Source organism: Colletes gigas, unplaced genomic scaffold (genome assembly GCF_013123115.1).
Source record: "Colletes gigas isolate AHSC1104 unplaced genomic scaffold, ASM1312311v1 Colletes_gigas_Sc00012, whole genome shotgun sequence".
In the NCBI taxonomy this organism is placed as follows: domain Eukaryota; kingdom Metazoa; phylum Arthropoda; class Insecta; order Hymenoptera; family Colletidae; genus Colletes; species Colletes gigas.
In genome coordinates, this window is record NW_025106641.1 from 6,741,168 (window position 1) to 6,767,154 (window position 25,987).

At 50.4% G+C, this 25,987-nt stretch overlaps 1 protein-coding gene across 4 annotated transcripts in view; it reads right to left on the reverse strand.

The window, feature by feature from the left end:
• LOC122399100 (homeobox protein homothorax) overlaps positions 1 to 25,987 on the reverse strand; it is a 500,548-nt gene that overhangs the window by 203,681 nt on the left and 270,880 nt on the right. For all 4 annotated transcript variants that reach the window (XM_043399504.1, XM_043399502.1, XM_043399501.1 and 1 more), the window contains one exon: positions 18,124 to 18,231. In XM_043399504.1, the coding sequence (XP_043255439.1) occupies positions 18,124 to 18,231 (108 nt within the window). The remainder of the gene's footprint in view (positions 1 to 18,123; positions 18,232 to 25,987) is intronic.

The window sequence follows — 25,987 nt, forward strand, 5'->3', positions numbered from 1 at the left end:
CTACACACGCGACTCGTGGTGGCCCGTGAAAAAAGGACGGAACAAAAACGAGAAAACCGGCCTCCTCCAGACACCGGAGCCCTTCTGCGACCCGTGAGAACGTCTCGTCAATTTATTAGCCACCAAATTATATTTTCAAGTACAAGATACGGTGGACTGTGCTGATATTGAAATGATAATGAACTCGTTGATACTGCACGGGACAGGCTCGAAAATAGGAACTCGGAACAATTGTTGGGAAAAATGGTCGACACGGCGAGGTTATCCGGTTAACTCGAACTTACGGGCGACCGATCACGCAACGAACTCTCGGTTGGCGTACAATGGGAAGGCGCATGAATATTCGAAGGTACTGTCAGAGTCTTCATCGGAGCCCGGGCAACGCCGGAACACTTTTCCAAGAGGACGCGAGCAACACCCGGAAGCCCGTAGCAGCATCAGCCGTAAGAACTCCGGGTCCATGAAAGCCTCGAATACATTATTCAAAGCAGCGCCGGGCAACGGACAAAGTTGCGACGTCGCAATAACTAACAGCGAACCGCGAACAGCGGAGAGTTTCGAGGAGTTCGGAGAAGGACGTCCATCAGCGACGATCCAGGGGCCCATCCTCGCGCCTCCGCGTGTCCATGCCCTAATACGAGCAAACGGAAACGCTGCCGTGGCGGCGAGCCAGGCGCATAAGGACCCGAGATTCGAAAGCTGCCGTCTGGAATCCGCGACGGTCGTCTAATCAGCGCGGCGCGATTATTATCTCCATTTTAAGCGCACGCGGAACGCTCGAGCGGCGCATAGAAGGGGCCCCATATACAACCGCCTAATATGGCGGTCCGTCTCATTGGCTGCCTTAGGTGGATACGGATCGTTCCACGGGCACTCGAGACCGCGTCCCGACTGGCGCTCAGCATCGAAAGCGCGAGAGTCCTCTCTTAACAGAGCCTCTCGCATACGTGTTCAGCCTGCTCAGGTGGGAGAGAGGTGCTGAACACCCGAGGAGGAAGGGGAGGAAAAAGAAGCCACGGGGAGGGCCGCGCGCGGTCAGGATGGAGGCAGCATTCCATCAAACCAGACTCCATCTTATGTACGTCTAACCCCCGGGCAACGTATCTCCGCTCTATCTCTTTCGCTCCGTTCGCGGCGTCCTCCTTTTTCCGCTCGTCTCAATTCGATCGAACGCGGCTCTTCATCCACGGTCGTCTCGCTTTTTTTACTTTATTTCCTTTTTTATACGTCGATGTAAAGTCTGCGCGAGAGATCAAGGGACGCCGATTCAGAGAGAAGAAAACGCCTCGCATACGCTTACCGGCCATGCATCGACCGATTTCTATTATTTCCGGCCACGCGTTTTGACCATTACTTTAGCCCCTAAGTGGACTCTCAATTTCAACTGAATTATTTTACTACTATATTATTCTGTAATAACTTTCTTTTAAAACATTCAAAGAACAACGAACTAATGGAGGATTACATAAATTTCCAAATGATCAAATGTTGCAACGACGAAGGAGTATTTTTTGATCTTTCGAGGAGAAATAGAGTAGGGTCGAATCTCAGGATGTCGGAGGATCATGGTCGACGATAAGATCGTGGAGGATCGAGGAAGGCCGACAACGCGACGGCGAATGGGCGCGTTGACGTGTCCCGATGGATGCATTTTTAACGGCACGAAAATAGCGGCAAAAACGCGCGGTTCGGGTTCGAGGCAGCGAGCGGGAGCCGGTAGCAGACAAAACAGCCGCAGCTGCGAGAAAAACGAGAACGATGTAAACGGGCACGACGACAAGGAGTCGGTACCGAATTTTGTTCCCTTCGTTCCTCGCCGTTTCATTTGAATCCTCCATACGACGTTGCGTCCCTCCTCTCCGCGTGGACCATCAAAGTGGAGAGACCCTTCGTTCCCGTCGTAGACGCCGAAACAATTCCGCGCGCCTCGCGATCCCCGGAGCCTTTGGCCTCTAATAAACATCGCCGACGAAAGTGAACGGTTACTCATTCTGAAATACGCCGCTCCCTCGCTGCTGCATAGATCCAAAAACAAACGTTCGCTACGCGGTTATATAACTGTATCTCGACAACTCCATACGTTCGCGTGGATTTGCAAAATAAAGATGTACGATCGTGATTATTAAGTCAGTGATTCAGAGTTTGAAAAGAGGCGATAGGGAGAGCTGAGTCGATTCTTTGGGAAGCTAAGAGCCTGCATGTAATAAACAAAGCGTTCCAGTTAGTTAAGCGGGAACATTGTCAGCGTTATCGTCGCGTAGCGTGGCTGGTAAAAATTGAATGGGCACGCGTGGCAACGGCTACCAGCGAGGATAGATTTCGCGTGATCGTTCGCGCGAGTAAATACACTCGTTGAACGCGACGCAGGGCATACACGCGTCCAGGGCGATCTAGAAGCGGCGAGGTCAGGCGCGCACGGAGCGACACGACGACGATATCGACACTCGGCCCGGCTCGTAAACCTAACCCCTTATGGCGGTGGAGTACGGCTCGCACGGCACGGTCGCTATCTCACGAGAGGCCGAAACGAGCGGAGCCGCGCGAAAGAAGGAGGGAAGACTCTCGTGCCGGCCGATATGCAGATAGAAGAAGTAGGTGTAGGGTATGTAACGTCGCACGAGAAACCCGTTGCGTGGGCGAGGCCTTCCGTTACTTTACGATTATTTTACCGCGGCTGTCTCGGCTCGATGTCGCTGGAAATCGCCCGTGGAAAAATGGAGGAGCGAGCACGACGCGGGAAACACGGGAAAGATGATCGTTTACGACGGATTCGATGTCCTGGTTGGGCGATCGACGTCGCGAAACGAGATTTTTATTCGCATTACGGCTCCAACGTTCCTCAGATTTTCGCGAACAAGATGGCTTAAGAATTCTTTCGTATTCATGGATAGGAGGACTCTGTAAATCTTTCAATCTCGAAAAAACTTTTGATGCAAGGTGAAGAAACAAGATCGTCGCTATCGCTAGCTGGTAAAAATTCGTCCCGATCGTTATAATTTTTTGAAATTTGTCTTGTTAATGAAAAGTCCTGAGACTCACGATGACGAGGATAGAATCGAGCGTTTCGCGTAGAACGAGATACGTAATATTGGTTAGAAGGACCAACGAAGTAGGTCGAGAAGGGGATCGCAGCGCGTGGACAGACGATCGTACGACCTCGTAAATCACCGCGTTCTCAGATTGCGCCCGCGTTAGCGCCGGTTTTACGGCGCGCTCGGAGAGGTACAGATTAAGTAGAGCCCGACGACCTTCGATCGGCGCGACTCGCAAGGCGTTGCTTGCGGTTGTTAAGAATTAATGGACCACGCCGCGTAATTAGACCGAGATCTTCGAGAAACGCCGCTCGGTTCCACGGCTCGATCCAGAACGTTGATCCTCGGGCGTGTCAACGCTCCGCGACCGGTCGTGAAAGGTTACGTAAAAGTTATTTCCGACCCGCGACCCCTGTCTCATCGTGATTAATGAAGACGACGAATTTATAAATGTTTCGATTTCGTGGCGGGACCAAGGTCATTGCCTTGCTGTTTCGAGGCCACCGTGAGCTTGCGTCTTTGACCCTGGAACACTGTTCTCGATCCACGTTCGTTTCTATTCTCGATCGCTCCGCGATTAGCGTTAGACCTAGCTGGGAATACTTTTAACGAAATCATTTTTTTCAACCATAATGGCGTAACGAAGAATCGGTGGCCGATGAACGAACGCACGGTGCGAGGACGATCTAAATGAATATTCAGGGACGTCGAAATCGCCGGGCGGATACTTTTTCGCCGCGCGTCGGATGATCTACCGTGCAAAGCGATCGAAGGAAATTTGCATCGAGTTTCAGCGCGGCAATTTGTAGCGGCGCGAAGAACTGCGCGGAGAATGCGAAAAGATCGACGGCGAGGCAACGACGACTCCGTCGTCCTCGTGTATGTAAATGCGCGGAGGCACCTGCAGTGATAAATTGATTATCCCCCCGACCGTCTCCTCTCTTTGCCGCGAGTCGGGGCCCAGAAACAACGCGCGCCATCGGTCCGGAGCCTGGATCGCATTATAATAAATACATAATATCGGTGCTTTACATGTTGCGCGGGTAGAGGCTCGTGGAACGCGGTAAGTGGTGGCCCCGAGCGAGGTCCGTGCAATTTTCAAAATTTTTTACACCGTCTACGAGACAACGTTCACCGGCTGTAAATAACACCGGTGCCCCAGATGGTAGCTTTCTTCCATTACCACGCCCCCGATTTTCTGGATTCCCCCCGTACGCGCCACGACTACGCCGATGCGTCCCCCATTTCGCTAATTTTTATAACAAAAGTTACCAAATTTCTCTCGCTCCGAAGAGAGTCGAACGTCTAGAGATCGATCGAAGTAGGCTCTCGATAGGAGGAAGCGCGCTACACGGGTCAGAGGGTCCAGAGGGGGTAGAAGGCGAGATGGCATTGTTTCTCTCGTCGTGGCAATCCGTTGTCGGAGCTCTCCAGTCGAGCGTTCTCATTCGCCCTTCTACTCCGTCTGGTCTCATCGTCCAGCTCCGCTTCTCCGCTACTCCACGTCGGCTCTCGTCGAGTGCTTGGACTTCTCAACCACCCTCGAATCGACCCTCCGAGTAACAGCGGAAATCTCCCCCCCGGGCCGTGCACGCACCCTCGAAACGCCGACAATTAGTTTCCCATTGACCTATACCGCGGACCCCTTCAACGGTACGGCTCGCGAAAGAATTAAACCAGAACAACAAACAAACAGAAGAGCGATTACTCGACGAGGGGGGACGGTGTTTTGCCGAACGCTGGCGAGAAATCGTGGGAGCTTGCGCGTCGTGTTACCAACGCTCGAATAACACTCGTGGTGGGTCCTCGAAACCCCGTACGGATTCATTAATGAAACACAAAATGTAGAATAAAATTGTTGGATTAAACACCAGTGCAAATAGTCGCGTACGAAACATTTACTAACATATCGAAACTCGGGACACCGAGAGTGGAATCTTGCAAAAACCCTGGCGATCCTTCTGCACGCAGGGTATCTGGCGCGATCGAAGATCCCGGAGACGATTGATCGCCTGGTCGGAGTCGTACACAGTGAACGAAAGATGGCAAATTGCACCCTTAAATTTCTCAAGATCCGACAGGCTGGCGGAGCACAACCTCATTACCGAATCGGTTGGCCGACGAGGAACGAAACTGGTCATGGAACGAGGAACGTACACGCGGCGCTGATAGCGACGATACCGAGCGGATACGCGCAGGTAGCGCGGTGTGTCGCGTCCGGCAGGTAGCGCTGAACGTGTAGCATACGCGCCCTGAGTCTCCACCTCCTCCTCCTCCCCCCTCCCCCTTGGACTCTTTCCCGCCCCTGCTCTGTTTCTGTTGCACGCCGGGTGTAATTAAACGGCGTCGGATGCTGCCGGAATAAAAGTCGAGTGGCCGGGCTAATTAACGACGCCGAGGTGTTGAAATCGAGTCGCAGTATTTCACCGGCGGGGCCCCCGGTGAACCTTCGTCGCGCGACGACCGTGTCACGGGGCCCCTTGGTCGGAGAAAAAAAGAACGGACACGACGACGACGACGCCACGTCCGTATAGATTCCCTGGACACGGGGAACTAATAGGGCGGGGTGAGAAACATGCCGGCGAGAAGATAACGGGGAGAGACCCATCTTCGGCTGGCATAATAATTTGTGCGCGCCTCTGTCGCCGATGGACGGAGGAGGAGCGGAAGATCGAAAGCTGGAGGTCTCAATTACCGGGGGAAACTTCGATGATCCGTGGACGATGTTACGAGGAGGATTGGAAAAATTAACGTTGTCTTTATTTTTTTGTTTAAGTTGCCTCGAATCAGAGGGGTTGAGAGTACGACAGATAAGTGGTCCGGTTAATGACTGAAAGAGGAATGTGAAAGAGAGCTTTCTTTCGCCGCGCGATAGTCGCACCTGTATCGAATTGCAAATTACGGGCCGCGGGTACCGTTCGTAATAAGAAATTCGATTTATCGACATGGGCGAGGCCTGGGCATTGAAGTGGCTAGGCACGGTACGTAGTAGTAAAATAATAATAAAACGGATGGAAGGTGGACAGAGCACGCACCGTTACTTCTCGAAAGGAACGGCGAACCGTCGATAATATTTTTCAAAGGAGTGTCCAGTTTGAAGAACACGAGTGTGCCTCCCCGAGTTTCCGCGGCGTCGCGCGCGACGAAGAAAGGAAATCCACGGGCTGGCCCCTAACGGCCCCGGCGTATAAACGGGTAGAAAAAACGCGGAACAACGAGGATCATTGTACTTGTGGATCGAACGCGACGGATTCCATGTACGACGGAATGTAACGCCGTAATAACACGGTGAACGCACCGGTAATATCGGCTGAGGTATATGCGAGGGCCCCTTGTACGACGATGTAAACGCATCAAGTGCCGCGGTACGTTCTAATAGATATACCTCTCTTCCACCATTCCCCGTACCAATGAGCATCGAACATACTTTAGCCTAACGTCGAACAGGACTCGAATGACTATTCGATGCGGTCGGCTCTCGGGGCTCTCGAGCGGCGAGGGTCGTCGGTTGTATACACGCTGAAAGAACCCGCAGGCACTTACTTCTTGAAAACGTTGTTTCTGTCTGTTGCGCGTTTGAAGAATACGCCGGAATCTCTATAGAATCTCCGTGCACAATCGCGAACCCGGGACGAACGTCACGGCACTGTTTCTTGCGCAAACGAACGCGCAGCCAAAGGATCTCGCCATTTTTGGTACCCCGGTGGAAAAGAGAAATTATACAACACGCATTCATATTGAAATAAACCCAATCTTGTGGAAAGTTTTTTTGAAAATTTTCTATTCCCCTTTCCTTCCGAAGTTCTATTATAAATAATTGCCCACGATGTCTGAAACAGAATAGTTTTATCTGCTATTGATTACACGCGCGTTCACGACCCCTTTCAGAAGATCGTCCATTTTCTCGGTCTAATGCGCTCGTATGATTTACTCCCGACGTTCTATCAGTTACAATCAGTCGTAAAATGTAAACGAATGGGGGGGACAAGTGAGTACTCGGCTTACGGTTTAAATATCTTCGTACCTACGTGCTGGAAGACAGATTTAATTTATATTGTCTGACAAAATTTAATTCATGCGAGTTGGAACCTTCACCTCCGTCTCTGTACGGAGCGTTTCGATCGTGAAACTTTATTGAAACCGACAACCAAAAATATAATCTCAATTTCACTTGTCCGAAGAATGCTCCAAAATCTCTAGGATTTCCTTGGAATCGTGGCACAATTGGAAAGCTGATACTCAACGTAAACGGATACCCGTTGGAATTTATTTGGCGAGTCTCATGCACGGTACTTCCCGAAGAAAAGATACGTTCATTATCCGTAATGGTTGACAGTGTGTTCTTAAAGGCTGCTCAGAGTTTCGGTCTATTTTCAGTTAGCTCGAAGAATTTACCGACTCCGTTGTTCCAGCCCGTTCTACTGCACTCTCTATCCTTCGCCTCTTCACCTTCGGCGGGCCATTGTAGTCGAGGACGCCGGTGCGCGCATTGTGCTCCGACACAATAATAATTGCGCTAATGATCGCGCTCGAAAAGCGCTTCGTAATCGGCGGGTAGAGTCCTTTCAGCCTCTTTAGTCATCCTTTAAAGTACCTACAACAGCGCTAAAAGTTCCTGGATGGTCCAATCTCTTAAAAACTGCAAGTTGCAATTCGTAATAAACGTCTTTGAGACCGAACAACCACCGACTACCTTGAATGAAATTCAAATTTAGCCATCGAAACTGTAATCTGTTTTTAACTTCGATGCTTTGGAGACATATTGGAGAAAAGCTCTATAAACTGAAGCTAAATGAGTTGCTTCGGTAATACAAACGAACGACAATTTAACAAAAACGAATAATGCGGATGTATCCAGCGACGAATAAAGATTCGCCGCTAGCTAGCAGTGGTTATGGGTGCGTGGAGTATTGCAAGTGCGCGCGGGGCTGTAGCGTCGAAAAAAGAATCGACGGAAAAACTCATCCAGGCTTTGTCGATCAATTTTGCGAGCCCCGATCGACAGGGCGAACAATTAGAGACGAATTACCGGGAGAAAAAAAAATGAATCAATCCAGACGCAGACAAAATTAAAGGCGGGGTAATGAAAGAACGGGCGAAATGAAAGAGACGGAGGCAGGAGCACCGACCTCCGTTGAACTCGTGCTCGTAACACAGGCCGGACCACGTACACGTTAAAGGGATAACGTGGACACGCGTGTGAGAACAGAACGTACATTCCTAGGACGCGCGTTAACGTACATAGGAAAGCGGGTAGGATACGCCACGCGGGGGCACTCTCTTCATTTCCAGGCTGTCACGAGCAGAAGAAGATTCGGCCTGCGTTTGACAGCCCCAGGGTCTGGGTTGGGTGCTGCCGCTGCTGCTGCCGGGGTTGGGCCGTAGGTTGGGAGAACTCCGTGCAGGGGCACGTTCGAGGTGGATGTGGATGTGGAGGTGGAGGCAGAGAACGAAGGCGAGAGAAGACGGGGACGGAGAGGGAGAGAGAGGAAGTTGGCGTGTGCCCATGTGCCGGTACCACCGATTGTACCGTGCTGTACCGCGCTACATCGAGAAACTACCCTCTTCCCTCCTCTGTCTCCCCGTTGCCCCGCGCCCCCAACGACTCACCCTCCTGCTAGCACACTTTCGAGCTATATTCGTCTCTTCCACAACTTTTTTTTTCTGTCTCCCCCGCTTCTCCGGTGTATATTTTCCTGGGCTCGCTTCGCTCCCGCTTCTTTATCCCCCGATGACGCAGCCGGCGGACTCTACCCCTTCGTGAATTCCGTGTTTTAATTATCCCGCCGTGGTTTCTTTGTGCTTTGCGCGCGATGCTCGGCGCGGAAAAGGCAACCACCCCCCCCCCTTGTCGAGTGGCCAGCTGCGACTCGCGAAACGATGGCCGTTCGAAGGTCACGTAACCGACTCCTAGGGAGAAACGGTCGGTCTGTGTCGCGCGGTAGCAAAGGTTACCTCGTTACGAGCAGCTGGTGCACACGGTACGCCGCCACCCGATGACGGACCGCCGTCGCGGCGGATTTTCATATTTCGGGAAATATCGCGGCAATGCCTCTGTCGTCGCGTTACGAAGGGTGGGTAGAGGGGATGGGGGAATAAAGACGGCGAGAGGCAGTCGATAGAATGGCCGGAAGCGGAAGGAAGAGCCGAAATTCGGTGAGCGGTAACTCCGCGGGCCACGCTAGGCGGAAACGCGCGTATGGAGCAGACACCGGTAGCGCAGATGCAACGACGGCTGCTGTTTAATATCGGAGCCGCACATGGGCACGGCTACGAGACACATTTCAGTAATATTGCAGCCAGCCCAGCCACCGAACCGGTGAGTCGCGCGACTCTCTCAGTCACACACGCTTTACATATCTCTCGGCGCATTAATATATTCAACACATATGAATATTGCGGAGTGAGAGAGAGGCGGGGGTGAGCGGGGCTGGGACGAACGGAAGAAACAGAGCCAGATACCGAAAGGAAGGACGGAGAGGGAAAGAGAAATGGCGCGCTCTCACGGAGCTAAACCATTGTGCCTATCTTCGACTTCATGAAATCTGCAGTCGTACCCTCTCCCTTGCTCTCGCGACCATCACTGTTATGTATGACTCCACCTCTCGCTCCTCTCTCGCTCCCCCCGCTATCTCTCATTGTTCCGCGACAGAGCTTTGTGCTTTGTGCCTCCCGCAACTCCGGAACTATTTCCGTGCCTTTGAGTAAGGAACTAATGAATACGGACCGTGGATAGCGGCACGCCTGTGTATATCCCCGCGACGTGTATCACGTTTATCGGCCTGTCGCCTTCCTTCTTCGTCTCCTTACTTCCTTTCCACCGTCGTTCTTTTCCCTTTTAACTCCGCCGTATCGTCACGTGACACCTCGATTGTTCCAACGTACCTACGATCCGCTATTCTCGTTCCACGACTCTACCCCTATCTATTACACTCGCGTGTCTTTAATCCCTCTGCACTTTTACTCTCCCGTACCATCCATTTCTCTAGTCACCCTTACCCGCAACATATAAAAAAGAAACTACTTTCGATTAAATATTTGAAGCGTTTACCAGCAAAGTATAAATTTCCAAGTGTTCGTGTTTTACATTCGGAGTCACACGTTTCGTTTCGCGAAAGACGGTCCCCTGTTCGTCGATTTTAGAGTTATCCAATATCCCTCTCGCAGCTTCCCGTGGTCAATGCAAATTTTCGTCACTTCCCTCCGCTTTCATCGAACCACTTTTCAAACGAGCCCCGTCTCCCTCACCCCTTTCGTCGCTCCTTCGCGTTTCCTCCTCCCTTTGAGTCTGCATCACGGCCTCGCGTTCGCCGTGCACTTTCGACGGGACGTTTTCGAGCGAGGCGTTTTCTGCCTCCATGGGAACCAATTACCCTCCCACCCTCTCGCGAGAATGGCTGCCCCCTCTGGGCGATGGTCGTCGGTATGCGACTCGCCGGTGTTCCTGTTGCTGAGTGACTGCGTGCACGCGTGAGTACGTGCGCGCGTGAGTGCACGCGTCGCGACGCACTTTGTATTATCGCTGGCGCGCGAACGAGTGCCATTTTGAAGCTCTTAGGGTCCCTCGAACACGACGCTCCGACAAGTTACGTTGGAAAAGCCACGTAAAATACCCTCGTTTTTCTCACATCGAGACTCAAGTGTCGAAATAAAATTTACAATAGAAATTTCTATCCCCATCACGAGGATGAAATCGAGTGGGATCGTTGATGAATCTAGAAGTATGAATATCTAACGGTGACTGGATAGTGCACGCGAAAAGTTTGTGGACAGTTGACAACTTGCGATCCCCGCACAGTAGAGGAGCAAATGAATCTTTTCCAAGGACGATATGGTCGATTTTCAGGGAAGATTCGTATCGAGACTTGTTCGATGACCCAATACGACACAAAGTTGGGTCTGCTCGAAGGCGGAGGCAGGGTTTCTCTCCGTTGCGGCCGCACAGGGCCACCTCGTGTTCTTCGATTAGCAGGAGTCCGACCCGACCATGACCTCTCTCCTCTCCTCTCCTCGTCCGCGGCGTACCGTGCCATAGGTGGAGAAGATTCTCTCCCTCTTTCAGTCCCGACTCGTTCCCTTTCCGTTTCTCTCGTGCTCCATCTCGCGGCACTGATTGGACGATCCATCACCGGAGCTCGTCTCTCTCGCGCCTTCGTTCGCTCTACCCTGTCTCGCCATTCTCTCGTTTCCTCTGGAGCCTCTCTTACGGAGGAACCGGACACACGTTCATGCGCGTACATACGTTCCGTCCTTATGTACTTATGTAGATAGGTAAATACGCAAGCGTGTACACATATATGGAGTCCTCACGGTCTGCGGGGCCCCTGCGCTCCATGGCGTTCTAGTGTTAAATATTTCGAGCTTGAAGATCGTATTTTTCGTGAATTTTTATGGACGACGTCGACTCCGTGTTTCCTGATGAAGGCACGGGGGATATTTATTCGATCCATAGTGTTTCATAAGGGAACCTCACCGAACGACAAATATTGCTTTAAGAAACTACCCCTTTTATATATGCACTTTAAGGAGGGCTAGATACAAGTAAGAAGAAACTGCAGAAAATTGTAAACATTGTGACTCGCAGATGCAGAAATAAAAGGGGTGGTTAATCTCTTGAAACGTTGTTAGTTTAACCCCTCATCATCAAGTCTTATGTATAAAGTCGATACATTTTTCCATTCACGAGGTATTCGTAAAACAAATTCTTTTTCGAGGCCATTGCACGAACAAATTTAAACAAAATTAAATAGTATACGTTTGAAAAATTACTTTAAATTAATTCGTACATCAAGGGGTTTATTCGATAAATAATTGTGCAAGGATTCGTAAAAAACTGGCGCGTGTTGGCCATCGAACTTTCCTTGCGAGTGTGAATGACAACTATTTGGATCTGCAGCGAATGGGATCGAGCAGATGTACAGATTAGAGTATCAGTTGCCAGCGTGGGAACGGATTTTGGTTAGGAAATATCGATCCAGTTAGTCGGTCCATTCAATTACGAAAAACGTGGCGGTCAACGGTGCAGCATCCGCTCGATCGAAATAAAGCTACGAAGTACGAATTGCTCTAAAACCTGTCTGGAATCGGGGAATTTAAATTTAAGAGGGCTTCTTCCACGGCACAGCCACCCAATTCGCTTATTAGAATTAGAATTTGCAGATCGTTAAGGCCAGTTAACGCAGAAAAGCGTTCGGACGTCGCCTAAACACTTTGCGGTCCACGCAGACACGTAAACGCGTTTTGAGTCTGTAATTAGAACGGCGGAGGCCCCTTTCAAGGCTGGCCAATTACCAGGGGCGCATCGATCGCGAGACGAGACAGCGTTTCGACGGGGTTTCCTCGACGAATCGCGATGTACCGGTTAGAACGGGTGGAGAGAACTGCGGTCGGGAGGGTTGAACCGAAGGGTCGCGGCCCGTGAGCTTGAACATCGTTCAAACCACCGCGCACAATAGCGGAGGGGCCGCGGAGCGAAGAGATTCTCCTGGAAGCGAAACGAGTGTTTGCACGCGAAACGAAGACCAGACGCAATAGCGTAGCCTCCGATGGAATTCGACGAGCCACCCCCAACTTTTACGAATTTACGACCGCATAGAGAAATTGTAATCTAGATAAGGAAATATAAAGAATCTGTACAAAAATTTAAATTCGAATGTTCTTGAAGTTTCAAAGAAATTATACGAGCCGTTTCACCATTGGATGCAACAATGGCGCGCCCAAGACGCGGACTAGGAGTATCAGATATTCCCTATGCCCGGGAGGCACACTCCGGAGCGCATAGGGTTAAACGTTGTCGAACGGTGAGATCAGCCGAAACGCAAACTCGTTTCGCGACCTCGTTCCGATTCGTTTCCTCCTCCCTCCCCCCTCTCGGACCGACCAAAAAATTCTTTTCCGGCGCGTTAACGGGAACGGGATCCCTGACGTCAATCCCCGATTTGTTTATCTTGACGGGGATAGACATTCCTTCGATCCTCGCGTACGAATCGTTCTGGGCCGCCAGAAAATAGACTCGCGAGACTTCGACGAAGGTTTCTTTTTCACTTTTTTTTTTCTTTTCGCCCGTTCACCGAGGCCGACGTTTATCGTGTTGTCCGGGACACTCGAAGTGGGTCAAGCGTCGTTTAAATTTCGTACGGTTCCGAAATAAATACGACGACGACCGGGAGGGAAGATCGGGTAAAATTTCAGCGTCGACGAGAGGGCCGCGGGGGGTTGCGAGAAAATAAATTACGGCCGCGGTCGCGGGACAAATTCGTTGAAAGTTCGTCGGAGAGCTACTTGACCGCTCACTCGCGGTAGATCTCGTTACGGTGCCCGGTAGAACGAGAGGTATAAGGGACTCGAGGGAGGAACGAAAGGGGGAGAGAAACCTGCTGGAATTCTCTCGGTTTGGTTTTTCGTGGGTCGCATATCACTCCCTACCCTGCGCGCGGAACCGCTGCTCTAGGCTAACCCTCTCTCCTCCTTCTTCCACCCTCCAGAGCCCCCACACGCTGCAATGGCACACGGCATGGCTCCCTTTTCCGGCGAGTGTAGCGTAATGTAAGGGTTGCGCCCGCGTCGGCGGTGCTCGGGGGTGAGAGAGTTTAAAACCCCTCGGGGCTTGAGGTCCAGGCCGGTTAGATTTATCGGATGTTTTGGTTGGCGGCCATTGTTAGCTGCCCTCTCTCCACCCTCTTTCCCTCTTTCAGTGTTCTCTACGGCCAGTGGCGTAGTCGTTTCCGTCCAATAGGAGAGCATTTTTTACTCCTTTTTACTCGGTCTCGAATGCCTGTCGAGCGCGCCCGGATATCGGGATCGGAATTCCGCGAAGCAATAACGCTAAGAACGCGCCCACTGTTTCGCTGCTTTTCTTCCACGCGAAATTTATCGTCGCATCTCTGGCTTTGTCGGGTGATTTTGGGGGGCTGCAATCGAGAAGATCGACTCCGCGAAATAATATTTTTATTCGCCCCGTGGGCGTTCGAATTAAGCGATACGCCGTCACCGCATGTATACGCTATCCGATCGTCACACCGGATGAGAAAAATATTAAAAATTAACCCTTGACTGCAAGTGTACACTAATAATTATTTAATATATGTCAATGTAATCCCCCATTAGTTCATTATTTTGTTAAATTAAGTAAAATAATTCAGTTGAAATCGAGAGTTAAAACAGCAATTATTATATTTCATCCAAGAAGATAATTTGAAGTAATTCTTAGTATTTTGTTTAAAGTAGCCTGGCTACGCGGAGACTCCCGGAATGGACCATTCGTAATGGATGGACCGACGGGAATATATTGGACGTGGAAAACGCAGACGGGCAAATGTCGTCGTCGACGCAGAAACTCGATTCTCGGCCGACGTATCGGGAGTCGAGCGTCGGTTGGAATCCCGGGATTCCTCGACACTCATACATAATCAGCCGCGCACGGAGCTGTTCCGTCTAGGATCGACTCTGCCGTACGGCTGGTTGAACGGCGAACCACGTTTCCGCGTCGAAGAATGTCGATAGCTTTTAAACTACGTGCGCTAAACGCGCGCGCGCCTCCGCCGTCACGGTTTTTTAACGCCTGTCGACGTTCTTCTTTGCTCGGGGAGTGAAAATTCAAAGTGTGCACCCGAAGACACGAGTCGACTTTACCGGGAACTTTTCCATTAATTTCTCCCCCAGCGAACTATATTCTCGCGAATTCCGTTCGGAGTTTAAATACTTGCGGATGAAAAACGTTGAAATTAGTGTGGTCAGCGTATGAAATAGTCGAGTACTAGGAATTTTCAGCGATCACAGTTTCATTGAAAATAATTTCTTGTCAAACAACGACAATCGATAGTACGCGACAACCGGATGCTGGAAAATGTTGGACAAAGGGTAGAGACGCGTAAATCGAATCCGTGGATCCTATTAACGAACTGCTAGGAACTAGTCATTATTAATAACCGTCGCATCCTGCAACAAAATTTATCCCGCGCTTCCGGCCGATCGTTTAATTCAGTCACCGATATCGGTTACATTCAAAAACGCGTCCACGGTGGGTGGGAGGCTCGACCGCAGAGAGACGAGCCGAGGGGAAAGATTATGAACGCATAAATCAAAAATTAGCATTAACGATTCATTATTAACAGTCGAGCTGCCCGGCCGTAGATAAAATTTATCCCCCGTTTCCGTATTTCGATTAATTAATGCGGCTCGCAGTAGCCTTTTTAAAAACAACATTAACGCAACGCCGCGGAACGCGCAGCGACGCTTTAACGAATGGAACTCGCAAGAACGTCGACGGAGAAAAAGGGAAATACACGCGTGCGGAGCAGCATCGATCCCCGTGCGGGGAAATCCAGTTACGTATCGGAGAAAGATGGACGATTCGAGTTACGAAAAGGTGCAGTCATAATCAATGGGGCATTGTTGTGTTTAACAGTCGAGTTTTAATTGGATGAAAAAGGGTGACTATGAGAAAGAATATTGGTACAGAGGGTGTTGATCCATTCAATTCTTCCCGAGAATAGAACTCCACGCGCGCCATTGTCGCACCAATTTGAACACTTGTCACTTCCAAACGCTAGCTGGCCAACATCGACAAAGAACTAGTTTTCGGATATAAATATTCATTCCGCCCGGGAATTATGTAAGACTTTTGTGCCCCTTTCATCCGGAACCGCAAGCTCGCGTCAACGTTTCATCGATGGTACATCAAATATTTAACGTTCGACTCCGTTTCATTCGGAGTCGAGCTGATATCTAACCTAGAACCAGTTGTAACTCGTACCTGACAAACCTACATAATTTGTCCATTCTTCTAATCTCTTGTTCTCCGTCTAGATTACTCTCGCGGCGCCATTATAACGTAACCGCGACCGAGCTCCAATCATCCCCCCTTATTTACACGCCAAGCGACGCATCTCGTTCCGTGCACGCATTACGATTATTAAAAGAAAAGTCAGAGGGCGGAGAGGCGGAAGGGGGGAGGGGGGGAGGTCGAAGAAAAAGCGAAAAGAAAGCGGAACGTTTCTCCAGAGCGCAGCTCCGGCGTCCGCTCCACCTTCTCTTTGCGGATCCGTCGGTGCTCGTGGCTGTGTCCGTGGGTGGAAGGAAGAGGTCCAGATCAGAGAGGAGAACGAAGAGGACGAGGGAGCAGAAAGAGGGACAGACAGGTCGGTCCGAGAGAGAGTAACCCGCGGCTGCCATGGTTACCGTCGCATTCCCGCCTCGCTTCGTTGCCATGGTGACGCCACGCGGACCTCTCTCTCCTCCCTTCGTCAGCCCTCTGTCCATCTCACTCTGGCATCCACTCCACGCGTCCTCCTTTCTCCGAAAGCTTCGTCGTGCACCTCTCCGTCCCACCCCCTCCCATTTTCGCCCCGTCGCGTCGCGGCGACTCACAAGCTTCTCTCTACCTCTGGCATTCGCTCATATTCCCTCCGTTCCTTCGAACGAAAAGGAAGAGGGCAGAGCAAGAGGAACGCGACAGGGAGAAAAGAGGGAAGCTATGCTCGCGCATGCGCGATACACCCGTCTTCCGCGACGAGGGACTCGACGTCTACTCCGAATCGTTCGATTAGTTATCGACTGGAAAGTGATTTACGTCCTCTTATCGGCGAGCTCCTTGGCGGCCGCGTAATTTAATTAAAGGAGAAATCGAAGATAGACAGGCATCGCGATCGTTTCCGCGAGAATTAGACGGGCATGGATGGGTATCGACGGCCCGACTTCACCGCGAACTGGACGCCGCCACACCGAGTGGGGAGAGAAAAAATTCGAAAATTCTCGCCTCTATGGCTTTAACCCCTTCGTGATCCAGGCTACGAAAACAACGTTTGGTAGGAAAGTACCATCGCGTGGGTTCATTTTAAAAATTGGAATAGCTAAATATGGTTTCCCTTTCATCGTTTAGTCGGATTGATCGATTGTCTTTCCTGTTAACAATTCAGCAATCGTAACCTTTCCCACGATTCTACCTTACTCGATCATAATTTCGCAAGCGTCCTTTTTACATCGATCATCGATCACTAGTACTAGTACCGTAAGGTATTAAGACAAAATTGCAACTAATTAAACGATTTTTATGGGGGTTAAGTTCCTCGACCTTATTGTATTCACAAAATTCGTCTCAGAGAGAGGGCTCGTGTTTCTTCGTTTCGGATGTTTGTAGATCGAGAATACACGCGCCATAACGCTCGACGGTGAAATAGATGGCGCGCGTGTGCGCCGCGATAGACAGGCGGAGGTGTAAGCGGCTTGTTTTATAAGCCCCGATTCTGATTGGCCGTCGCGTCACCCGATATCAATATTTATTCAACGCGTCGAATGCCCGAAGCACGATTAAAACTTGTTTATGCCGCGAACGATCGCGCTCCTCCCACCGGGGCCGCGCGTGTATGCACAACCGCTCTCTGCGCGCGTACTCGCATCGCGATCGGCCTCTTTCTTCTTTTCTTCTTCCCAGCCCCATTAATTCCGCGCCTCTCTCGCGCGAACCAGCTTCCTCGCGCGCGATCGACCATCTACCGGTCCCCGTCGATTAATCGCTAAAGATCGAAGGCTACTAGTACGCCGGGATACGCACGCGAACTCCTGAACCTAACTATTTCTTCGCTGTTCAATTAATCGATCGGATGAAACCTCTGTGTTCGATTAATTTCACAACTTAGATTTTCATATTCTGTATTTTCTTTAGCTTGCATACTCTGGGGCAGATCATAAGATCATAGAACTAGTTGGAAACTAACAACTTACAAACGGAGCTAGTTACACAGTTTTTGACCCCGAAATTCGGAATTCGAAGCTGCCCCCATTGATTCGAAACGAGCTTTCTCGCGCGCGATCGATCAATCGACGACGATCGAGCGCTGTTAATGCGCGACGAGTATGCGTTGATCGCTGTACAGGCGAAGCCCGCTCGCGATTAACGCGAGAACTCCGCGCGGGCGCGCGAAACGGGCTGCGAGTCCCGGTTTAATTAAGGATAACGTACGAGCGACGACATTTAACGGAAGTTTGCTACAAGAGTCGCGGAATGCCCGGCCATATTTCGCGAAGATATTCAATTTTGGAAGGGCGCGGAAAGTTTCGAAGAGAAGCGAGAAGAGAGTTTCGTGAGACTTACCGGGACTACCGAGGAAGACGGAAGAGTAAAGAACGCCGCGACGCGCGTCGCTAGCCGCTCGCTGCGCGTCTGGCGGTGAACTCCATTCCCTACGCGGACACCATTTACCTGAAGCAAAAAATAACATCCATTCTTCGTTAATCACATATGCAAACAAGATACGACTAGAAATTACAAATAAAATAAATGCGATCGAATCGTACTTGTAACTAATTGTACCTCCGTTTTGAATACTTTGGTCGCTGAGTGGTAGATCTCATTGTTATCATGTGATGAAAAAGGGGGCCTCGATATTTTTTAACTCTCAACACATTCAGAATTTAACAAACATTCAGGCCCCCTTTTTCAGATAATTACAGAATGTCGATTTTAGTCTACGTTTGCTTACTGATTATTTCACCAATCGAATATTCTTAAATTTAACATTTTCTTTGGTAGTCCCTAGAGATTGTAAGACGCCATCGCTTAGGTATCGCGTACCTTATGGCGACGAGTGGTTTGATCGGGAAAACGATCGAATTTGCATCATAACGGGGTGAACGATACCGGAGCGAATTGAATGGACCCGGCTTTCGTAGTCGCCACTCGGGGGGCTAATGAAAAACATAAATTCGTGAAAACGGAACTACCGTTGGCCAATAACGCGGCGACCGGTCGGTCCGGGCGACGTGGCGCAAAAATAAACGTTGTCCCGCGCAAAATTCCACACGGAACAGTTATTACGCGAACGTCGGGCGCATGCGAGGCAACGAAAGAATGCAGAAACGGCCGATACAAACGGAGCAAAGAATTCGTGATCGTTTGCATCACGACATCGACCGGGAGATCGTATCGCGTGCTGCTCCATATATATCCCGTTATTTCTTTCCTTCTTTTTCTTCGAACCGGACGACGGCCGGCATGCGATCTCACCCCTGCCGCGGCTCGTTCGACCGAGAATAATCGTGCAATTATAATAATTAGATAAACGCGCGAGAGGAGCTTGTTGCGTTAAGAGGTGGCACTCGCTCAACGGGTTCGCTCGCGTACCGGTACGTGCGAAACGATTCGCGATAGATGCGAATTCGAGGCGTGATCGCGATAACCCGCGACGCTGGATCCCATATTTCTCAATTAACGCGACTTTCCAATCGAAAAACGCGCTATTTTTACGGGCTCTTCGAGAAGCGACCGCCCAAAATACGGGTCGAAACCTTAAACTATGACCTACTGAAATTACATTGACTTTTTTACCAACCTATCGTTACGATCGAGGATCAACGGAAGGGACGAATCGGAGGGACGCGATTAACGGTAGCGGCTCGAGACTGATTTATAAGGCGGACAAGGAACCAGGAACTCGCAGCCGAGGTATTGCAATTTTCCGGATGCGAAAATAGGAAAGGTATCTACTTTATTTCCAGGGAGATCCCGGCTGAATGAGGATACACGGTAAGAAAGGGTGGCACCGAGGGATAAGAGTAAGCCGCGGAGCGAAGTAATTTCACACGAGAGAGTAGGGTCTTGCTGGGCTAGCAGCGGATCCGACGGAGCTCTATAGTCTTATCTTGGAAATATAGCGACCATCCCACGGCGAAAATTATATTCTTGAAACGCGGAAGATTGCTTCGCTTCGACGACGACGCGCCGTGATATTAGCCCCCCTCGGCGGCCCCCACGCGTCGAAACGCTAAACTGTTCGCGAAAAAAACTAGTATTATTTAATTACCGATTGCTCGTACGGTGTCGATACCCGGGCCCGAGAAAGCATCGTTGAACGGGTGATTTAATGACGGGACACCGGGGCACGAAAGGCTAATGGATTTAAAAACGCGCCGGGACGATTCTAATTCCAGGGCCCGGCCAAGATGCCCGTTTAACTGGACGCCACGGTTACGGTTGGTCGCGTTAATTTCTGGCCCCGGCCAAATGACAGGGCCGAATCAGTGATTCGAAAATGATGGTTATCCCCGAAACAGAGGGACAGCTGGATTCGCGTTAACGACGAGGAGATCAGAGGGTCCGACGACGCCCGACTCGGGAACCACCCGGAGACGAATTCCTCGGATATACCGCGCGATAGTTCCGAATAATAGAGACGAGAACGTCGCGGCAAAGGACCCTGGGATCATCTGGACACATCGAAATCGGCCTTGTCCTCTCAGAAAGGGCCAATCTCGTCGATGGAATCCATCCTTTATGCGCTCGGACGAGCGATACATCAGGATTACTGCACCGCGACGGACGGATGAGTCATAATTATCCGAACCAAGGTACAATACAGCCCCAGGTTCGAATACTCGATTTCTACACTGCTTTTCTTCGTACTACATATTTTTAAAGAATATTATAGTTCGATACGAATTACTTCTATACGTAAATTTATTCCACGCAAGCGTCCTTTAACAATCGAAGTATTTTACTACGTCCTAACCCAGAAATTTCTATTATTATTCGAGACACATTCATCACATTACTGAATTCTCGGGTAAAAATGATGTTCGTAGACGGAACGGGACTCGTGGATACCTGTGGAATCCTAGAGCGGAGGTGGAGCGGTCGGCGCGAAATTTATAGCCGTTAAGAGACAGGGTGTAATCATACGCGTCACCCCGTCAACCCCGCGGGGCCGTGATTTATCGTGGGAAGTTCGCAAGACGTCCAGGAATTCCCATGTCCGCGACCAAAGCGCCGTGGAATCCGTCCGCGGTCGTCGCGGCGCGTAAGCGCCGTCGGGTCGTCGTGCTTTTTGATTCGCCGCGATTATCGTCGTGAGTTATGACGCGCGCGTTAATTGAACGTTGCGCGTCATGCCGTGGATAACGAACGCGTGCTACGGCCGTGTAATTGAATTCGAGGAAACTCGTAGAGTAACGGGGGGGGGGAGGGGGAGGAGGGGGGCGGGGGCGGTGGAGAAGAGAGGCGGTACACGAATAAGCGACGATCCGAATTCATTGAAATGCTCGAACCGCGTCATGAATTATTCCGCCCCTGAAACTTTAATCACGGCCGATTCCGTGTTCTGAGCAGAGCAATCGTCGCATCTGGAAACGAGCACGAGTCGGACGCGTCTCCGGGTGAACGGCAGGGGATTCGTTAAGTGGCATCAAGTGAGACGTCTCTTTTGAACGATCGCTCTCTGGCTAAATTGCGGGTTAACTTCGGGGTTCGCGTGTTAGCGACAGTCATGCCACGCGGTCGAGTCATGTAGCGGGATGAAACCAGAGAGGAAGGACGAGACGGATCGGCCAACCGAATCGGGGAGGTGGACGATTCGGTGACCACGTCATCCGAACCGGAGACGAACCCGAGACCCCGGGTGATGATACACGCGAGCAGAGACTAAGTCCCCGGTTATTTTCACGGGCCACCACGCTCGACGATTGCGACTTGGAACGTTCACCTCAACGAGTTTAATAACAGCGAAACCACTGACCACTCCGAACTACGCTAGGTCCGACCAGCGTCATCCGATACTACTTAAAAGAAGATACACTGTGGGAAGGGTGACAAGGATCGATGACGATCCGGCTTCAAGGATCGACTCGTACTACGTGTCTTTGAAAAATTACTCCTTTCCGATCTAACTTCCTTCGTACTCCTACATGAGTATGTAGGTCCATGAGAACGTTCGTTCGTTTGCTTAACCCGTAAGTGGACTCACGATCTCGACTGAATAATTTTACTCAATTTTGATTCTTATCAAATTTCTGTCGATTTTCAAATCAACTTTCCTTTAAAGCATCAAACAATTATTATTATAAGAGTTAAAAATGTCGAGTCCTGTAGTCTAGAACAACTTGACAAGTTTAATGAGATCCCAGAGATAGTGAATCAAGGGTGGAGAAACGACTAGGTCCATAGACTAACCAGCGATATTTGATACTGGTCAAAAGAAGACTATGGAAGGTTGACAGGGATCGATGTCGACTACGATTCAAGGATTCTGTTTGCTCTTTGAGAAATGAATCTTTTTCGATCGGAGTCTCTCTTACCGTTTCAAATTGTCTGTTCGGCGTTCGAATCTTTCGAAATTTTGAGTTATCGAGCCCGGAACGTGTAGCTCGAATTTAATGAGATCCCCGAGGTGAGGCCTCGAGCGTGAAGAAACGACTGGAGGCCTGGCGTTTAGACTATCGCCTGAGCCTATAGCCTAGATAACGACTGCCATCTGATACTGTTTAAGAGAACTAAGCTATGGAAGAATGACAAGGATCGATGTCGAGCCCAGCAGTCTTATTTACCTCGGTCTTCTGACAAACGACCCTGATTATTTACATATCCTTTTGAATCACGATCTGGGTTTCACGCAATCGCTAACGCGCCTATTTTACCAAATGAATCGAAAATTTAGAGTTTCCAAGCTCGCTGCAACAAGTTTAACGAGGTGGTTGAGCAAAGAGTAGCGACCAGCAGGGATGAGACCAGGCGATTAGAGTATCGCCTAGACCTACAGCCCAAGCTAGAGAGTGTCATTCGATACTACTTAAAAGCAGTAAGACTATGAGGATGACAAGGATCAATGTCGTCCAGGGACGTTATTCTAACTTGTTGAGTTATACGTAATCCGAGCGGGTCCGCGGATCTATCATCGGTATCGGGTTTTCGTGTCCGCGACTGATTCGTCCGCATTAACGGCCATCGTGCTTCCAGTTCGTTGAACTTTTTCGTCGGCCAATCCCTCGGATACTCTCAATTGCAATTCTGCTCCCGTTTATGAGTCAGGCCACGAGCCATACGTCGCGATTCTTCGTTTTGCAGTCTGTCATCGGTTCTGTAATTCGTTCGGAATCTGGCTCGACTGGGGATTACTTGACCCGGTGTTTAATCTTTAACCAACGCCGCGCCATTCGCGGAACCTCGTCGCTGCACGCTTCACTTATCCGGGCGAGGGGGACAGAGTACAAAAATCGCCATTTTTGCTACTCTTGGAACGAAAGCAATTTACTAGACACTATGTTCCAACGGATCCGAGCGAACACTGACCTTTCCCGACGACAAAGTGGGAACATTTCTCGAGACCTGTGCTTTCGATTTTCGCGCTGTGCGTTCGTGGAACGGTGCAAACAAGTTTACGCGCTAACGTCCAAAGAATGCTCGAGACCTCCGGATAAGCATCTAGGTGGGCGTGACGCAACCGTAGGATCCATCAGCCCGTGGAAAACATAGACGAGGTTACAGGCCGGATATAGATACATTCCCAATAACCCCATCGTATCGGGGTTGCGTCCTCGGTATAAATAAATCAATATAACCTGCTTCCACCCTCAGACGCCGCCCTCTTTCGCCGTAAGGAAGTGACGTATGAGACTCGTATCCTCGGAACGAGGGTTGAGGAGGCCACCCTGTTATTTCACAGTTAGGCTCGTCCTGCCCCTCTTCGCGCCACCTTCAACCTCCTTCCACGACGGCATCTTCTCTATCCAGACCGACCTCCGTCCCCAGTCCCGCTTCCAGCCGCGCACGAGTCCCTCGGGAAGCTTTTGTCCTCGAGCTGTAAGCGACTTCCTGACAGGCCAAGTTTGCACCTGCTCTCCTTCTGCCGTCGCTTGTATCTCTCTCCGACCGTTTCTTTTCGCCCTTCTCTCGGTCTCTATCTTTCGCTGCTCCGCCGTAACCTCCGTTCTAACCTTAACGTCGGGGCCCCGTACCACCCACCGCCGCGAAATTTATTCGAGATGGGTATCCTCGATCTTTCTCTCCCTCTCGTGCTCGCGCGCTTTCGTACCAAGGTAATCCGTAGATCAGCGGATAAACCGGGCGTGTCGCGCGACTACGATGCCCGAAATTATTTTCGAATAATCCTCCGCGTCGACACCTCGCGCTTGTCTCAATTACGCGGACGTCTCCGTTGCAAGGAACTCGTTCCATCAACGATTAAACATTCTTTCGTTTCAATAACAGGCACTTGTACTACTGACTCAAGCACACTTTCTTACGAAACAGATAGTAAATACTCCAAGCAGACATATCTTTGTTTACATCCTTTGTGTGGGTATTTTGTCCTATATAATCACTTTAAAACAATAATATTGTGTTTCTTTAGAGGGTACATCCAAATTCTTTGCTGGATGTCCCTTCAGAGGGGACAGATCGAAGATTACGCCGCAATAAAACGATCAAACTTTTCGCAGGACGGTCGGCGCGAGTCACGGGTGTCGCGAACATTTTCCGATCGCGGTCGGTAGCCGGTGTCTTTCGCGACGAGAGGGGAAGGGGGGGGGGTGGGCGTTCGCAGATGTTCGAGACGCCGGTTGATTAATGACGCCCGATAAACGTAATTTGTTGCGGGGCCGCGGACTCGTCTCTCGGCTCGTCTTTCGAATTCAAATTGATAAACAGGACGCAGTTTGTAATGGTCGGTGGGTTGGCGCTGTTACGGGACGGCCGGCTGTCGGATGAGCCGGACGACTTCACTGACCGACCGGCATAGTAATTAATTTTAAGCAGCACGGTGCGCGATTTTCGCTATCTCGCCGGCGCGGTCTTCGCCTTCCGTTCTCCACGTGACCGTGACAAAGACACCCTCGCGGTCGTCAGGGGAGGGACGAACGATTACCCGTGTCGCTTCCTTCTTTCTCGAAGCAATTTGCAGCGGCGTGATAATTCAATTAGCGGCTGTAGCCATCGAACGATCTCGATCCTACGCGCGATGAAAAGTTTGGGGCCTCTTATAGCTTTTGTCTTGTAATATCGAATCACACTCGTGGTCTCTACGACGTTAACAGATATTGATGATGGAGGAGGAAATTGGATATGAGAAGTTTAGAGTAACTCTATCGTCAAGCTTCGTAAATTCTTCGACCTGGCTAAGTTGAAAGGGATAAGAAGATAATGGGTAAAACGTTTACAGACTCGCACGATGACGGAAGGTGGTAATTTTCGTCGCTTCTGACCCAGCAAATTCCTTATCCCCGTAGTCGTAAAAGAATAATCGTACCGTGATCTGGGCGTACGAATCGTCCAAAAAGGCAGCGGGCAGGGTGGGGTCAGAGGGCGGCGTAAACGAGGCGGTTAACTGCCGCGAAATGAAAACGCGAACGCGGCCGATACGACGGCGATAGCGCGACACGCGTCCCGAACCGAACGTACGTTATTAAGAGGAATAAAGATAAGGCTGGTATGGGGCCACAAGCTCGGTTTTAGCGTAGCGGCACGTAGGCGCGTACAACGCGGTTCTCGCACGTAGGCGCGGCTGACAAACGCACCAACGGGCCACGGCGTGTCGCGCGGACGCGCGATTACCATTAAACGCGTAATGGAAACGGGCCCGAAGGAACCTGGTCACCGGCGATAAGATCGAACAAAGGTGTTAACGTAACTCAACGGCGACAGGTGAGAGCATCGGGCTTCGGCGTTGCGCGCGCGCGCGAACGACCACTACGGCTTCCGCGACTTCCCTCGTAAGACGCGGATCCACAATTAACACTCTTTGCCCGGTGCCGGTCGAATTTACATTGGCACTTAGCGCGGGGACCACGGTGACCCCTGCCAACGGCCGTTTACTCGCATTTTAAGCAGCCCGAGATCGCTGAACTTGCGTACCTAAACCGGTACTTATAGGGGACTTAAGCTGCACCAACAGTCGAGTTTAAATAATTTTTTATTATTTTTTATTCTTTAGATTTCATGAAGTAGGTCGAGGAGTATATAGTGTGTATAGCAGCATGTGGGGCCCACTTCAGGACTAGATTTTATACATGAAAACAATAAAATTGCATCTAAACAAAGACTTGGAGACGTCTTAGCTCGAAAATAAGGTCGAATATAGTACAGGACACCCTGTATATGTGAGAGTATTTGCGAAGGGGGTGCAGGTTGAGCGTATCGCAAGTACGAGAGATGATTTCGAAATAGTCTAATCAATTCGCGTGGATATGTCTCA